This window comes from Pan paniscus, chromosome 3 (genome assembly GCF_029289425.2).
Source record: "Pan paniscus chromosome 3, NHGRI_mPanPan1-v2.0_pri, whole genome shotgun sequence".
Classification (NCBI taxonomy): domain Eukaryota; kingdom Metazoa; phylum Chordata; class Mammalia; order Primates; family Hominidae; genus Pan; species Pan paniscus.
Genome location: NC_073252.2, coordinates 172,068,117 through 172,085,920, shown reverse-complemented (window position 1 = coordinate 172,085,920; position 17,804 = coordinate 172,068,117). Strand labels below are relative to the sequence as shown.

The following is a 17,804-nucleotide window of genomic DNA, read 5'->3' as shown; positions in this document are numbered from 1 at the left end:
TTAGATTTGATAAAAGAGCAAGACTAAATTACGTTATCTTCAGGAAACCCACTTTAAATGCACAGACTCAGATACATTAAAAGTAAAAAGATGGGAAATAAATACTGTAGTAACACTTCCTAAGAGAAACCTGGAATGGCTGTCAGACAACATAGATATCAGGAGAGAATATTACCAGAGATAAAGAGGGCCAACTCATAATAAGAAATAAGTCTCTTTATCATGAAGAAATAGCAGTCCTAAATGTTTATGCTTTAAAAACAGGTTTAAAAATACATGATAGAACTGAAAGAAAAAATAAAAGTTTTTTAGTTTTCATCTACAGTTCTAGTTGGAGACTTCAACACCTCTCTTTTTCTTTTTTATTTTTAGAGACAGGGTCTTGCTCTGTCACCCAGGCTGGAGTGCAGTGATATATTCATAGCTCACTGAAGCCACAACCTCCTCAGCTCAAGTTATCTTCCCACCTCAGCCTCTCGAGTAGCTAGGACTACAGGTGCATACCACTATGCTTGGCTAATTTAAAACATTTTTTGTAGAGACAGGATCTGGCTATATTGACCAGGCTGGTCTTGAACTTCTGGCCTCAGATGATTCTCCTACCTCAGCCTCCCAAAGTGCTGGAATTACAGGCATGAGTGACTGTACATGGCTACACCCCTCTCTCAGTGATGAATAAATTTATAAATGGATGTTATAAAAATTTAAAACTTCTGCTCTTTAAAAAACACTGTTAATGAAATGAACGAGAAACCACAGAGTGGGGGAAAATCTTTGCAAAACTGTTCAACAGAGGCTCTTTACAACCCAACAGGAAGACAAACAACCTAAATACAATAGGGAATATCTTTGAATAGACTCTTCACCAAAGAAGATATACTAATGGCAAATAAATACTTTATGCTCAACATTTTGGACAAATGTAAGCTAAAACTACCATGAGAGACCATTACACACTGTTTTAATCACCCCCTATTCACCATGTTGGTGAGGGAGGAATTCCTACCTAGGGTTATGGGAAGGCCCAACACAAAACCCAGCACAACGCAGATGAAACTGATAACAGCTTATTAGTCACATGTACTCACAGCTTGTAGGGGAGGACACTGCCTGCTCTATGGGGGTTGAATTTGGGAACAGAGAACAGCTGAGAGATGTGGGAGGCAGACTTTGTAATATGAAGAGGGTGAGACATCCCCTGGTTCCCACAGGAATATATGATTGGTTTCTTGGAACAATTTCACAGCTGGCATGGAACTGAAACCCTGCTACTCAGGGGTAAGTGTCTGGTCCCTCTGTTAAGGAGTGGTTGTTTGGCTAGGGTACCTTATCCATGGAAGGAGAGTGAGGAGGGGATCCTCTGGTTAGGCCATTTGAAACCTTCTCAGTTTACCAGATATCAAGACAGTACATAACATTGTGCCTTAACTTTTGGTTTACACCACACACGTCCACTAGAAGACTGACAAAATCAAGTGTTGGTATGGATGCAGAGCAACTGAAACTCTCATACATTGCTAGTGGGAAAAGCAAATGGGCCAGCCAGTTTGGAAAAGTTTGGCAGTTTTTCATAAACTTAATCATAACTTTACTATTTGACCCAGCCATCCCACTCCTAGGCATTTACCCAAGAGAGGTAAAAACATGTGTCCAGAGACACATGTTCCAGTGTTCACAGCAGCTTTATTTATAAAATGGAATACCTCCAAACTGGACATATCACAATGTCCATCAACTGATGAAATGGTGGTATGTTAGCACACTGAAATATTCATTGGCCATATAAAGGAATGAACTACTACATACAACAACATGGATGAACCTCAGAAGCATTATGCTACATGGAAGAAGCCAGACACAAAAGACTAAATATGGTATGATGATATTAATATAAAACTCTAGCAACAGCAACATTAAAATGATGGAATGCAAATCAGTGGTTGCTGAAGGATAAGGTGAAACCCAGGGCTAACCTAATTAGGCCTATCAAACTTAACTCGCCTTGTTTGTAGTCGCTTACTTCTAGTTGATTTTAAAACCTACATAGTGAAAAGTCAATGCAACTAAGCAATATGTAACCAAACTTCCACTAGTTTCCTTATAGATAACATCTCTGAGGTACAGGTCACCATAGTAATTAATAGTTGCTTGTTTTTCAGGAAATTAGGATCAGCTCTTGTCCAGTTCAAGCTGACTGACTCCACTGAGCCTCCAATGGCCTGTATGAATGCCCAATGAGTGCCCTTTTGACATCAGAAGGCCAAAAACTCCACCCTCAGATTGTGCCAATGACACCATTTTGCGAACATGGATCCTATGAAAAACCATGAAGCTTAACTGCACTTGCACAGATCAGCAATTACCTCGCTTTTCCTTACCACCAATTAACTTTTTCCATGCATTGGACTGCCTTGCTCCTTTATCCCACAAATATCCCTAATGCCCCAACTTCAAGGAGGAGAATTTGAGGGGTGTTCTCCCACCTCCTCACTTGGCTGCCTCATGAATAAAATCTTTTCTCCACTGCAAAACTCATTGTCTCAGTGATTGGCTTACTGCAGGATGGGCAGAATGTGCCTGGTTTGGTATCAGAGGAATGACTACAAAGAGGCATGTTCTATATCTTAAATATGGTGGTGGCTATATGAATGTATGACTGAAATTGGTGAATTTTATTGTACGTAAATTATAACACAATAAACGCTGATGCAAAAACATGAGGGGGGAAACCTCTCAAGGCCTTAGTTTCTAATATCAACAATCTCTCAGGGCAGCTGCTGCTTCAGGCAAGCATAATACTCTGAATTTCTGCTTCCTCTTCTTTTGGCCTTTAGGGATTTCTTTTAATTTCCTGTGATATCTGTGATAAATATTTATTATATTTTTTCAAGAATGATGATTTGTTGCAGGAGTTTTTTATATTTTTTATTACCTTGTATGCCATATTGCAGCAAACAGAAATATCATTTTCTCTAAAAATTTGCTGCCTTTTAGTGCTTTAAATGAGACCCGTGTACTTTTTTGAGTAACTTTTCAAAAATATCATAAAATTTCCTCACCTTTTTATTAGGAAAATCTCACATTTAGGCTCAAAAATATCAGTGCTTAAAGTATGGAGAAACTATTTTAAAAGTTACCAACTTGGGCATTAATGCTACATACTATATTCTACATTTAAATATGTTACCAAATACAGAAATGTAGTATAACAATAAAGTTGACATTAAATTAAAATGAAATTAATTTCAGATATTGAATTTAAAAATCAGCTAACAGTTGCTTACAAAATTTGAATTCTATCATAATATGGGGGATGGGAGGACATCTTAATTGTTTGTCAAGCCACAAAATAAAATGAGAATGTCCTATGTACCAAGCATTGTGCTAAGCATGGAGAATACATCAGTAAACAAAATTCAGGATCTCTTTTCACATAACACTCATAGCAGGGAGGACAACCTTAAGCAACAATTGCAAATAGTAGGTTTATAATGTACAAACCGAAATGAAGAAAAATTACAGGGTGCTTTTCATAGCACAAACAGCGAATCTAAACTATTCTAGGGACCTAGGGGGCATTATTTGGAGGGAGTTATGTTTAATCTGAAGCCCCTATGATGAGTAGAATTCTACCAGCCAATGTGGTGCAGAGGATAGGAAATGAAGCATGGAGAACAAATGAATATTTTAGGTGATGGAACAGCATTTGTAAAGTCATGGAAAGCCCAGCACATTCAGAAAGTGAAAAAGCATAGTATATAAAAAGTGAAGGTGGAAGAGAATGATGATTTTAAAAAATGGTGCGAAATTGAGAGGATAATTGGAATACTGAAATGCTTTTAAACTTTAAACATTTTTCTACTTTCTCATGGCAGTGTGAAAAAATAAATAAATTTTAAACATTTTGATGTTTGTTACTGATCTTCATTTAAAAGTCCTCAGCTGTGGTGTTGTTTTAAATGTCCTAGTGTGAATATCAACAAACAATGATCAGAATTTAAAAACAATAATCAGATTCTTACCCAGTAAATCAAAGCTTACTTAAACAGAAGATGGCAAATCTGAAGCAAGACCCATATTGATTGGGTAAAGTTTAAGAACTCCTAGTGGTTTCTGTTTTCCTCTCCTCTCGCTCTCTTTGCACCTAATTCATCTATGGAAACTGCTTTCTAAATATTGTATTTTCTTAAACTTAAGATGCTTTTTTTTACCCCTTCATTTACTTCATTTTACTACTCAAATGAGGTTTCCTTGACAAATGATTTTCAGAAAAAGTTTGTAAGACCATATATTACTGAATTTTAAATTAAATGTGAAACATGGATCTCTAATAATTGCTTTCCATATCTTCAGAAAAGTCACCCTATGACATAATACAGAAAAACAAATATGTATGCAGAATATTGCCTGTTGTACTTTGGGCAACATAATTAAAAGTAAAAAACTAGGAAATTTTTCAACATAAACACAGATATTTCAAAGATGGAGGCTAATGGTATGAATTGTGCATGCTTAGTAAAGAATCATTATTGATGAGGACCAAACAAGTTATTTGTACAAAGCTTACACCTAATTTTGAAGAAAGGATGTTTTAATTCCTATTTATATATTATTTGACTGAGGGAAAAAAATCATTTAACTAAATGCACTCAAAACCCTAAAACGCTAACCAAAGGTGTTAAGGAGTCCAAGATACTAAATGTGAATTACAAGAAGCTGTATATATTTAGATAAAAGCAATTCCAGAGAATCTGAATTTGAAGGCTTAGATTCAAATGTTAGTTATGATAATAAAACAAGAAGTATGTGAATGTAAACTAATATTTCTTGAACTTAAAGTACCTACAAATGTCTTTGGGTTCTTTGCGTAATGAAGAATCTAATGTAGTAAGTAGGTCAAGAGCAGGGCTTGAGATTTTGCACTTCTAACAAGATTCCAGACGGAACCAATTAGGCAAGATATCAGATTAAACACTAGTGTAGTATCTTTTTGCTATCTCTCAGTCCAGATACTAGATTGAAGGTAGTCCTTAAACTGGAAGTACTACATTTGCTCCAAATCCCATTATTTCCCTCCATCTCCACTGTCATCATAATTCAAGTCACTCTTACTATGTTTCTTCGATTACTGTAATAGCCTCCCACTGATTTCTCTGTCTCTAGTTTTGCCCCCTTACCCATTCTCCATATTAAAGCAGTAAAATAAACCTTCAAAAACTCAGATCTGGTTATATTCTGCTGCTTAAATGGTTCAGTAAATAAGATACAAGCTGCCCCTTGGGCCTGTGTCAACTGACCTCTAGCCACACACACACAGCACACTCAGTATGCTAGCCCTAGTGAATTTCTTTCAAATGCTCTTCCTTTTCAAGCCTTTGTTTATGCTAGTCCTTTTGCATAAACCATCTTCCCTGGCTATATTCTGTTCACTCTTTAGGACTTAAGATAAACATCACTTCCTTCCACGCTGATCAGTTTGATGCCTAGCCTTATCACAGTACTACACATTGCTATTGTGTATTTAACTGTCTTTGCTGCTTAGCTGTTAGCTCGGTAAGAACAGGAACTATGTCTATATCGTTAGCTCTGCCCATATCCAGTGCCTGGCACTAGTAGACACTTCAATCAACTTTCATTCTAAATGTATTTATTAATCAACGAGGTATTCAACTTTGTCTCTTTTCTAGAATTCATGATTACATCTTCCTTCTGTCAATACATTTCCCATAGAAAAGAATATAGTATGATTGACCAGGCCCTAGCTTTACCTTAACAAAACCTTGCTTATCTGGAAACCTTCATTATAATGTATTTGATATTCATTTAGTCAACAACTAATTATTAGTATCATTTAGTCTGTAATTAATAAATAAATGGTAGGCACTAGGTGAAACAAACATTAGAAAAAAGACTGAAAGCTGGAAGACTAATGAGGATTAAAGTCATACAAATAAATAATAGCTATAAGGTGGGTATAAAAATCAAAAGTATAAAAAGGGCACTAAAGCAGCAAAGAGACAGAAGTAGATAATTTGGCCTCTACAGTTGAGAAAAGCTTTTCCGAGAAAGGTATTTGGTCTTTGAGGATAAGCAGAAACTTGCCAGATGAAAGGAAAAGTCATTCTAGACAAAAGAAATGGTGTTTGAAAGCACACTTTTAAGAGAGTTCTGTGTATTTATATTCTCTATAGAATTGTAGAGGGCACTGGAAACAAAGACTTCAAAGAAAAAGGCCTTTGCTGTCCAGCGTAAAAAGCTGGGCTCTACTCATTAGTAATAGGAGAAACACAAAGATACATTTTTAGCAGCAACACGGCATAATCAATTTTTTAAAACATACACTTTCGTATTGGTGTGGATACACTCAAGGAGGCAAGATCAGTGAACAGTGCAAGCAAAGAATGAGAAACCCTGAATATAGTGGTAATGGGAATGTATGAAATAATATAAAGGATTATACAGTATAAATAACGGCTTAGACAGGGGATGGACTAGTAGTAGTAGTAGTAGTAATCTTTGAGTGACAGTCTATGTACTGTTTTTGATAGTGAAGTGTGGCAGAATATGCCATTTTGGCATAAGATTATTTTGAGCTAAAGGCACTTGAAGAAAATCAGCAGATGCAAAAGAGACACTGCCCTCCCGGCACCAGGAAAAAAGAAGTATCACTGAAGGGAGAAAACTTCCATGTGAAAGATGCCTTCCTGGTACAAGGACATTCTTGCTACCAGAGATGAGTGGAGGTGGAGAAAAACCCGTACAAACAGTCCCTGTTAAAATAACTTACCTTTCTTTAGCCTCTTCATACATTTTAGTTACTTTTCCACAATTGCTGCTCTTTGTTCAACCTACTACACAAGCATTTAGGTTTTGCCACTTCTTTGGATGTTCATTTTCCTGTGGGGGCTCCCATGTACATGGGAAAATCCGTTTGTCTCCTGCTAATTTATCTTATGTCAATTCAATTCTCAGGCCTAGCCAGAGACCCTAAGATGGTAAAGTTTTGCCTCCCATACAACAGCAAAGGGCATGCAAACAAACGTCCTCCACCTTACGAGGACTTACAGAAGGTAATGCTTTCTCATCAAAGTGGGGAATGGGAAAAATGAAAAAAAAAAAAAAAAGGTGAGCCAGTCATGTGTCTAAAAATGATCAACCTTTACTATAATTCAAACTAATAGAGTTTTACAACTGTAATTACAAATAACTATTCCATAGCTTATTTTAAAACCTTTTTTTCATAAATATCCTAACAGAGATACAGTCTTCGAAAAGCTCAGAAGTTTCAGAGACAAGATAATCAACACAGAAATACTGTTGATGGGGAGCCTGGAAAGGAGACCTACCTGGGGCAAACATTACTGGGAAACTGCAAAAGTAAATCTATAGGGACGGCCAAGAGACATAAGAAACACGTACAGAATTCTGTTGCATTGTCCCAGGTGCCTCTCAGGGTTTCAACAACAAATATTTAAGAGCTACATCTCATGATTTAATAAGTTGATTTGCACTCCAAGTATATAACAACTTAAGTGAACTAAAGGACTGAAACGAATTAGGAACTATTACAAAATATTCAGCCTTCTCATCACTCTAATTCCCTGACTGTTCAACTTTCCTGTGATTCTCTACTTTTCTTCTTACCACCCATCCCTCTAACATAAAATTAAAATAATTTATACATTTGGGATACTTACTGAATAAGTCCTATGTTTAATATTTTACATTTAAATGATTAAAAAGCAAAATCAAATTAAATTTTTACTAGTGATTTAGTGGACTTCACTGAGAAAAAAAAAAAAAACCAAACCATATATATATATACTCCTAATTCCCACAAGTATTAGGAATAAACATGTCATAATAAAATTAATACAAATTTTTAAAAATTTCCTCTTCAAAAATAAATTTGCATGTTCTGAATATGCTACTGCTGTCAGTGCTGTACTGACTTTCCAGTTTTCTTCTCTGAGTGGGATAAGAAACCTGTCATTTTCACTAGGAACATTAAAACTCAAGAGACACAACAATTAAAGCTTTAATTTTGTAGTTTAATGTTTCACATTACCTCTACTTCACGTTCTTTATATTCTTCAGTTTCAAAGAAAGGAGACAAACCTGGGGACTCTTAAAAAGTAAAAATCAAAGCTACAATGTTATTTGAGCTCAAAAAGTGTTGTAGTTTATAAAATTGAGAAGGTTATATTAATTTTTATGCTTCCCGAAGTGTGTATCAATTATATAAAGTTATGAGTAATGAATGGCATGAAACAAAGTCCCAACGTTTTCAAGTTTTATTTTTAAAATATATTACAACATCACATTAAAAACAGTAGAGGAAAACAAGCAAACATGATAGAATTACTTTTTTCCAACTCAATAGTACTTAGCTTTACCTAGAATTTTCATACAGTTGATGCTAACTTCTTCTGAACCCTTTCTGACTAGTATTTTACCTTATGTATTCTTTATAGTATTTCCATATAATCTTTACCGAGACCTATTCAGAGCATAACATAGACAGGGCAGCACAAGCAACTGACACCTTTGTTGGTAGTACAGTGTTTTTTCAACCAGTTTATGAGAGAATGAAAAGAATGAAAGTGAAAATTTTACTTAACTTAGGGTTAATTATGTAGCTCCAGGTAATCTCTTCAGAACTCCCCTGCTTCACCTTCTCAAGTTAATCAACAGTGGCTAGTTTATAACTAGAAACCACTTACCAAATTGCCTAAACAAGAAAACTTTTTAAAATAACAATTTGCTGATCTGTCCAATAACTCCAATAAAGTTGAATTTGCTTTATTTTTCCAAAAATTATGTTGTCTAGATAAAGACTCTTTGTAAGTGTAAATGTATGATATATTGAGTTGATTTTTAGTCCCTATTAGAGAGTTGTTAGACAAGTTATTAAAGTTTAAGAAAATTTGGATTCTAAATTTCCACCTGATAACATATATGAAATATTTTATATTTTCAATATATACTTACTTATATTTTGCACACTGTATATAAACTAGGAGATTAGAAATGTTTTAAGTCCTTTCTCTGTGTGTATATCTGCACTATATAAAGAAAAAAAGAAAGGGCAGAAAGAGACTTAACTTTTTTTCTATCTTCCATAAGAAAACTTCAAAAATGTTTCTTTTTAAAATTGAATTTTTCAAAAGGGAAAAAATATTATCCTGTTTGATGGGAAATCACTTGTTTTAACAAAAGGTAAAATACTGGCATGTTAACCACAAGGTGGTGCTATAATTCCATGCTGGTACTGATATTTTAGGAGTTAATTGATACAGAAGTTTTTTCCCTTATAACTATAACCTCTTAACCTCTTAATTTTTATAAATGTACTTCTCTCACAATTGAAAAAATTAAAGCTAACATGCTTCATTAATTCTGGAAATATTTACTGAAACTCTGTTAAATTCAAAATTGTATGTTTCTGTAGGCTATCATTTCAAAGTTCTGATGACCAACTATTTATTAGAATACTAAAAATGTGGCCAAGCATGGTGACTCACCCATGGAATCTAGCACTTTGGGACGTCCAGGTGGGCGGGTAGCTTTAGCTCACGAGTTCGAGAACAGACTGGGCAACACGGTGAAACCCTGTCTCTACAAAAATACCAAAATTAGTCAGGCATGACGGTACAGGCCTATAGTCCCAGCTACTCAGGAGGCTGAAGCACAAGAATCTGCTTGAACTCAGTAGGCAGAAGGTGCAGTGAGCCGAGATCACGCCAGTGCACTCCAGCCTGGGCAACAGAGTGAGACCCTGTTTCAAAAAGAAAAAAAAAAAAAAAACAAAGGAATTCTAAAAATGTTTTCTTAAAAGTGATTTCTTACACTGTTTCAAATTCACAAACACAAAAAAAATTTAAGTGATTTCTACTCATATAACAATATTTTATATTTGACAGTGTAATACAGAATTATACATATATACCATAAATAGATGAATAAATAAAATATAATCAGATGGTCCATATAATATTAAAAAAAAATACTAATTTTCCTTCCAAATAATGAAGTTGATTTTCTTGAGGATTTTCTGGGATTACTGCTACACTTTTATCTACAAGTTTAAAAAAAGATAATTCATATAGTAATATTAAAAATAAATTTCATTTTTCCATTGATTTAACTTCAGCTAAGACTTTTCTCTCCAAAAAAATGTGTAACTTTTCATCATTAAAAAAGCAAAACACAACACCTCACTGTGTATCTTTTAACGGTGGCTAGAATGGCTACATTCTCTTTCTGTTACACTGGTCTTAAAAAGTGTTACGCCGGAGGCCAAGACAGGCAGATCACCTGAGGTCAGGAGTTTGAGACCAGCCTGACCAACACGGAGAAACCCCGTCTCTAATAAAAATACAAAATTAGCTGGGCATGGTGGTGCATGCCTATAATCCCAGCTACTTAGGAGGCTGAGGCACAAGAATCACTTGAACCCAGTAGGCAGAGGTTGCGGTGAGCCAAGATCGTGCTATTGCACTCCAGCCTGGGCAACAACAGTGAAACTCCATCCCCCCCCCAAAAAAATTATACAATAGAGCATACTAAAATGTTCAACACATTTCTCATGGTGAACCTTGAGACCATAGTCCTCTTGGTCTAAACTTGAGGACCACAGTCCTCCAGCCTGTTTCCCAGTACAAAAGGAGAATCTTAACCTTAATTTCTCAGTGTTAATTGGAAAGGTATTGATGTTTTTGACCAAGCATGAAATAACTTTTTGTTTTATTTAATTTTCAATGAGCATTTTTAACTGTTCATTATAACTTATTCATCAGTACAGATGCCAAGATGGTATATATGAGAGCCTCCTGGGTATAATACACAAGTCCCATTTGGAATGTTTCCAACAGGATGTAAACCATAGTCCTCAAGCCTGTGCTTTAAAAAACATTACTCAGCACACTGCCAACAAATGTCAACACAGAAATACAGTGCTGTAATGACTTCACTCTGTAAGAGAAATATACTGGAACATGAGTTTTTCCTAAAAAAAAAAAAAAAGTGACACAAGGTAAAGCAATATAATCATTGCTCAAAAATATTAAAAGATTTATTCAATAATGAATGCAAAAATTCATATACCAAATGGAATCCAAATTGTCAAAAACTGCAGTATTGCAGTATATTAAAATTGTATAAAGAATTCTTAAAATATACAATATGTATAGTAACCAAAGTCCTAGAAAAAAGTTCATGTAGAAAATCCTACAAGTAGTGATTTGGACATTTCAGTAACTCTGCAGTTTCTTCAAACCTGAAATATAATAAATAATATATTAAGTAAATCAATAATTCATAATAAAGCATAGCATTTTAGTTGTTGAAATTATGCTTTTTAGCCTAAAATAAATTTGAATATTTTTCTTATCTATAAGTACAGTTACTATGAATAAACTTAAGTATGACCAGAGGGAAGACAAAGAGGAGTCAATTATGAGTCATATTCTTGGAGTGTAAGTTAAGTACTTTTTGCATTTCAAAATAATATAATTTTCTATAGTAGTAGGCTGCATAATCATCTTATATGCAATTTCATTTCATATTTCCTTTGAACTGCTCTTTAGAAAAATCACACCATTTGTACTAGACAAAAACATCATTTTTAGTATCTTATCAATAACTTGCCAAAAAACACCAGTGATATTTTCACAACACTGAACATGTCTCCAAACCATCCATCTATATATATTATTTAATATTTTTATAAATCAGTTATCAAAAATAGATAATACTCTTGATTAGTTACCAACCAAAAATATCTTTGTACTCTATCTGCAGTTAATTCCATTAACAATTCCAACAAGTTTTAAATTGCTTGTTGGAAACTAAAACAGTGACTCATCTCACAAACACATAACTGTAGGTGGATTTATTATCCAGTGGAGTCCTGAAGGAAATTCCACACCTGATTGAGAGACCTTTAAGGTTTGAAACACACATGCACATTCTATATATACTGTAATCCAATACAATTCCCTATAGAGAAATGAATTTCTGTTGCCCCTTTCTGTTACTTACATTTTTTTCATCCTTTCCATTTTCTGAATTGTTGTTTCCTTTAATTTAAAAAGCAACAAATTTAGATGATTTCTCAAAGTAAACCATCATCAAAGATGGACCGTGAATGTACAAAACACTGTTTCAAACATTGCATTAAGTACTGTTTACTTATGAAAGAATTTTGAGAGACTAAGATTCGCGTTTGCTATTTTTCTTGCCAGCAATATTTACAACAAAAACTAATGCTTGCTTGTTTTCCTCATTTAGAAAGGAAACAATCTAAGCATTTTCTTACCTCTGAAATCTCATTCAAACCACAGTAATTAACGGTAGAGGCTCTGGGAGTTGAATCTGATGATGCTGTACTACAGCCAGAGGACAGAGGAATACTTGCTGGCCTCTCTACTTCGCTTTTTCTGTCTGTGAAGAGATTAAGTTTTAGACTATCTTTTCCTTTCACAGAAGAGTCAAATATCTAAAAATATTATTTACAGATGGAATAAAAACATACTATTTTAATTAAAAATGGCTATCCGCATAGATCAAAGAGTTTTTAGTACTCTTAAGGTAACAGCTTTCATATGGAGATCTAGATGTTAAAAATTGCCCAATAAAAATTACAAAAGGCAGTATTATTATCATGATAGCAATCAATTTGAATAAACAGGTAAGTTAATAATTTATTTTAAAATATAACCTATTGAATCAATCATGTATATTCTTTTCTTAAAATGGTGATATTTACATTAAATAATTAGTATCCATGAATTTGTCATGATGCTTTTATTCAGCAATATTTAAGCATTTCACAAATTTTTTTACTACTGTTCTGTGGCAAGTGACAACTATTACTATAACTGACCATATATATCTTTTAAAAATCAAGAAACATTCTAACTTGATTCGACACATATGAAAATAAGTAATGCAAAAATTTAAGATCCACAGATTTCTTTTTCTAAAAAATGGAAAAACCTAACATTTCAAATATCCTGATAATATTAATTTGACAAAATGATGGCATCTCCCCTACAAAAATATCAATTAGAGAAGATTACGGATAATGTAATAAATCCTACAAACCCTGTGTTTCAGTCAGAATACATTTGGCTGCAAAAGCAATGCAAAAAAAAAAAAAAATTAGACACCCATTTAAACTGGTTCACATAAAGAGAGCTTTATTGTAAGCCTACACAGACAACCTAAATTGGGGAACAAACTATTACCACTGAGAACTGAAACAACTAGAAGACTAATTTTCATCTCTCATAGAGCCACAGTCTCTTTTGCCTACTTCTGCCATTTGCTCCATCCCTTCGCTCTTCTCTGTAGAATGGCTTTCTCTGCTGACTCATCAGCATAAACTTCCACCACATGGCCAGCCCGGCCCAGGCTAAATATCATTTGACTAACTAACTCGTGGTGTCCTAATTCCAAATGCTGAGAGAGAGAATGTAATTTGACTCATCACACTTTGAACTGGAATTCTCTGAGTCAGGTGTCTACTCTTAATCCAATTAGCTAAGCCTGGAGGTCAAGATTACAGGGTGTAATTCTGAAGACTACCTAAACCCAGATCTTTTAGTAGGAGCTATGGACAAGAGGTTATTTTAAGAAATAATTTGAAATTAGGCAGGAACTATATCTACTAAAAAAATCTTGGATTTTTTTCTGTGGGTACAGATAGTTGTCCTGAACATTTCTTACATCTTTCCAAAAAGAGGAGGGGGCCCTAGGAAAAGGAAACAGGTCCGAGAAGACAGATAAAGGGTGAAGGAATGGCTCTCTTTGTCTTCCACTTCGGGGTCCAGACTTTGCGGTGTCTAACCTTATTCAAGAGTGTGCCTCATGGTGGGAGAAAGCTGGTATTTGGCAGGCTGGCAGGCTATTCATAGTTATTCCTACAGAGGATTCCAGAGGTTACAGAGTGGACCATTACAGAACACCAGCTATATTTAATAGCCAGATCAGTTAACTGCACATTAATTTCTATAATTTTTCTTATTGCTATCCTGAACCTTTAGTAAAGCCTTACTTGTTTAAACATTAATAGTTTCTTAGCTGTGCTATAGGGGATTGAGAAAAGAATTGGTAACTGAGTTCAGGTTGGAAAGGAATGGGGAAAGGCAATGGCCACTTACACAAGGACCCTGACACCAGTTGTTATGTACTTCGGTAGTGACTGCTAAGAAGTCTCTGTAAAGAAAGGGACTCTTCTACTTCTAAGGTTATGGGGGTATGGGACATGAAATCTTCTACCCAACTCTTACCACGTAACAACTAATCTTTCACTGCCATCTTTGGAGGCTTATCACCTTATTCCACAAAGGGAATCAGTAGGGTCCTTTACCATTTAATAATTTGTAAGCCAATACTTCTAAATCAAGGACCAATGTATGTATCCAACTGATTTCTAGATATTCTATCTTAAGGATTTCATACATAATTTATTATACTCAAAAGTGAACTCATTATTTCTCCCAAACCTTCTCCTCTTCCTGAATTTTTTATTTTATTAAAGAGTAACAATCACCTACCCAATCACATGAGCCAAACACAAGTAGTCAGTGTTACCTTCCTTACTCTCCTTCACCCTTTTTGTATCTATCAGGATCAAGGCATATCAATTTTAACATCTAAATTTCTCCCAAATAAATCACCTGCTCTTTATCCTTACTATCATTGCCTTAGTAGAGACCCTCATTATTATTCTGAAATAATGACTACTAAAATTCTCTCCAAATTATCCTTGCCTATCTTACTTTCCTAACAAATCACTATTCTGCTTTGATGATAACCTTTGTGAAACACAAACCTAAGAATATTAGCCTTGCTGAAAATCTTCCTACGACTCTGGGATAAACTCCATGACTTGATCTTTCTACTCTTCTGCTACAGCTTCCTTCAGGTGCTCACATGTACCCTTCCTGCTAGTCACACAGGAACAAACCACACTCTTCTGTGGTGGCACACCTTTCTTTTTTTTTTTTTTTCTCTGAGGGAAAAAAGGCACAAAACAAAGCGAAACAAGCAAGCAAACAAAAAAGGAGCACTAACAGTTGGTGCCCTGTCTGGCAATTAACACCTAAACTACTGTACCCTCTAATGAATATAAATAATTTCATGAAAAAGAACATCACATGAGGTCACTTCATTAGCATAATGAAACAACACACCCAAAATCACTATTCATGTCCGAACACAGACAAAACAAGGGCACCATGTAACCACATAAATGAGCAGATATAGCCCCCCTTGCCTAACATGAGTACTTATTTTATGCTAAAAATTTCATTCTTACCATCAATCATCAAATTGCTCCTGCTCCCTGACAGCACCCATAGCCCTTGCTTCCTCAAACCCTCTCCAAAATTATCCAACACAAGTCCAATCCTTAAAAGCCTCTGCTAATTCACTCTTACCAAGACATTAAGGTGCCTTACAATTCCCCATGGAACACTGTATTCCTGATAAAGGCAAAACAAATCTGGAACCTCACAAAAACTATTCCTGATTTAATATGATCCTAAACCCAGAGTAGTAAATTATTGCTCTCAGCATTCAAATGAAATCAAACCCTATTTCCAAGTAGCATGTATAAGGTATAATGTGTAAGTCTTTATAAACTTGAGTCTTTTAATTAATCTAGATCAGATCATAAACTCTATGAGACCAGGTATTCACCCTAATCATAATCTGTAATCCATTTCAGATAGAGGCCTGTTAATTACTTTCAGTCCTGGCACAGTTGTTGAAATTTAGCTATGTGAACCCGGACATGTTAACTCACACCTGTAATCCCAGTACTTTGAGAAGCAGAGATGGGAGGATTGCTTGAGCCCAGGAGTTCAAGACCAGCCTGAGCAACATAGCAAGACCTCGTTTTACTAAAAACAGTATATAAATAAATAAAAAATTATCCAGGTGTGGTGGCACGTACCTGTAGTCCCAGCTACTCAGGAGGCTGAGAAAGGAGGATCACTTTAAGCCAAGGAGTTAACATCTAGGAGACTGCAGTGAGCTATGATTGCACCACTGCACTCCAGCCTGAGCAGCAGAGTAAGACCACCCTTATCTCAAAAAAATTAAAAAATTAAAAAAAAAAAACTTAGCCATGTGTTTTCTAAATAGGTTAAAGGTATATTCTATAATCATGTCATAAAAAAAAATAAGCCTGAGCATGCAAAATCAAACTTGAAAAAGGCAATGTTTTGCAAATCACAAGCATTCAATATTCTTCCAGTGAATAAATATTTAAATTCTACTATATGCAAATACTGGTGATAAAAGCACCGACATACTTTCTGTGTGCTAGACAGGCAGACCATAAGATAAAGTTTTTGCTCTCAAGGATCTTATACTCAAGCATTAACATTTGTTGAATAGATATATGAATGGATAAATAAAACAGGCAACATTTTACCAAATCTGAAATCTGCAGCCTATAATAAATTTAGTTGCCTTAAATAGCATCTCAAATAATTATATTTAACAAGCTAATCACTGAAATTGTTCTTTGTGCGATGATACTGATATGTGTTCCAAATATGCAGTGGTCAAGAAAAAACTTCAGATCAGTTGCCTGGATTCAAATTTGATCTACCATTCAATAACTGTGTGACCTTTGCTGTAGTTACTTAATTTTGCTGTACTTCAGTTTCCTCAACTGTAAAATATAAAAATAGTACTTATCTTGCATGGTTACTTCAAGAATTAAATGAGTTAATATAGTAGTTAGAATCGTGCCAGGCACACTGTTAGTGCTAGAATATATATTATTTTATTGTTACACATATAGTAGAGCTGAAAGATTTTATAATGTTAACAATCCACAGATACTAAAAATTTAACTTAACGATGAATTCTCAATTGGACAAAACATCTCTTCTATAGCTATGATTTAATCATAGATATGGCACAAAATTTAGATCTTTTAAAAATACATAACAATCAAAACAAAGCTGTCGCTGAAAAACAGAAATCTTACCCTTGCTGCTCAGTCACACTAAGCAAAATATCAGTAGCCTAGTAAAGTGACCAGGAAAAGACCTATCCTAATATCAGATCTTTCCCATTTTATCATTATCAGTGAACTATTCACATGGAAGAAGTTTGCAATACTTTATAGATACTGACAAATGTGTTTTCTTCTCTTACATATTATTATTTACATATGAGAAAGCTACTACCTACCTAAGCTTAAATTTAAAAACTTGGAGGCCAACGTTAATATCCTAGAGCACTTGATTATTCTCGAATGATTAAAACAGTAAAATATCTCTAAAAATTTTCAATTTTGTACACTGAAATTTATTCACCCACTATGTTATGTGAAATAAGTAGGCTGGTTAGTTAAGCAATTCTTGGCTTTAGTAGTCTGTAGGTTCATTATGTTCTTTGTTCTAGGAGCTTTGCAATTTCTAAACAATAAAGCTTAAGAATATTAAAATTACTATAACAATCATTTTTCCGAAAACTCATCATACCAATTCTCATAGTATTTACAAACTTACGAGGATTCAGAAGGTCCATGTCGCTACAAGAAGCGTAGTCTTCACTAACTTCATTAAACTCTATAAATTCATCATTCTGGAATAACACAGTTAAATATTTAGAATGAAATAAAAAGAAAAACCCTCTCATTTTATATTCTTAATACTGAGCATAAAATATAAAGGTAGCATGATAAATGTTTAAATATTTTTAGTTTTTTATTAAAGCAATACATATACTGCATATTCCTACATATAAGAAATGTTTTAAATATGGAAGCAGATAGC

The 17,804-nt window shown here is 34.5% G+C and overlaps 1 protein-coding gene across 11 annotated transcripts in view; it reads right to left on the bottom strand.

The window, feature by feature from the left end:
- The window catches only part of CEP44 (centrosomal protein 44), a 58,245-nt gene that overhangs the window by 15,234 nt on the left and 25,207 nt on the right, over positions 1-17,804 (bottom strand). For 4 of the 11 annotated variants that reach the window (XM_055112011.2, XM_008977075.5, XM_055112010.2 and 1 more), the window contains exons 9-11: positions 17,538-17,613; positions 12,320-12,444; positions 8,280-11,278 (exon numbers count right to left, since the gene is read on the bottom strand). In XM_055112011.2, the coding sequence (XP_054967986.2) occupies positions 11,273-11,278; positions 12,320-12,444; positions 17,538-17,613 (207 nt within the window). In that variant the 3' untranslated portion in view covers positions 8,280-11,272. Of the gene's footprint in view, positions 1-8,279; positions 11,279-12,042; positions 12,081-12,319; positions 12,445-17,537; positions 17,614-17,804 lie in introns of those variants that run through there. The other 7 variants (XM_008977073.5, XM_055112008.2, XM_055112007.2 and 4 more) reach the window with 4 other exon arrangements.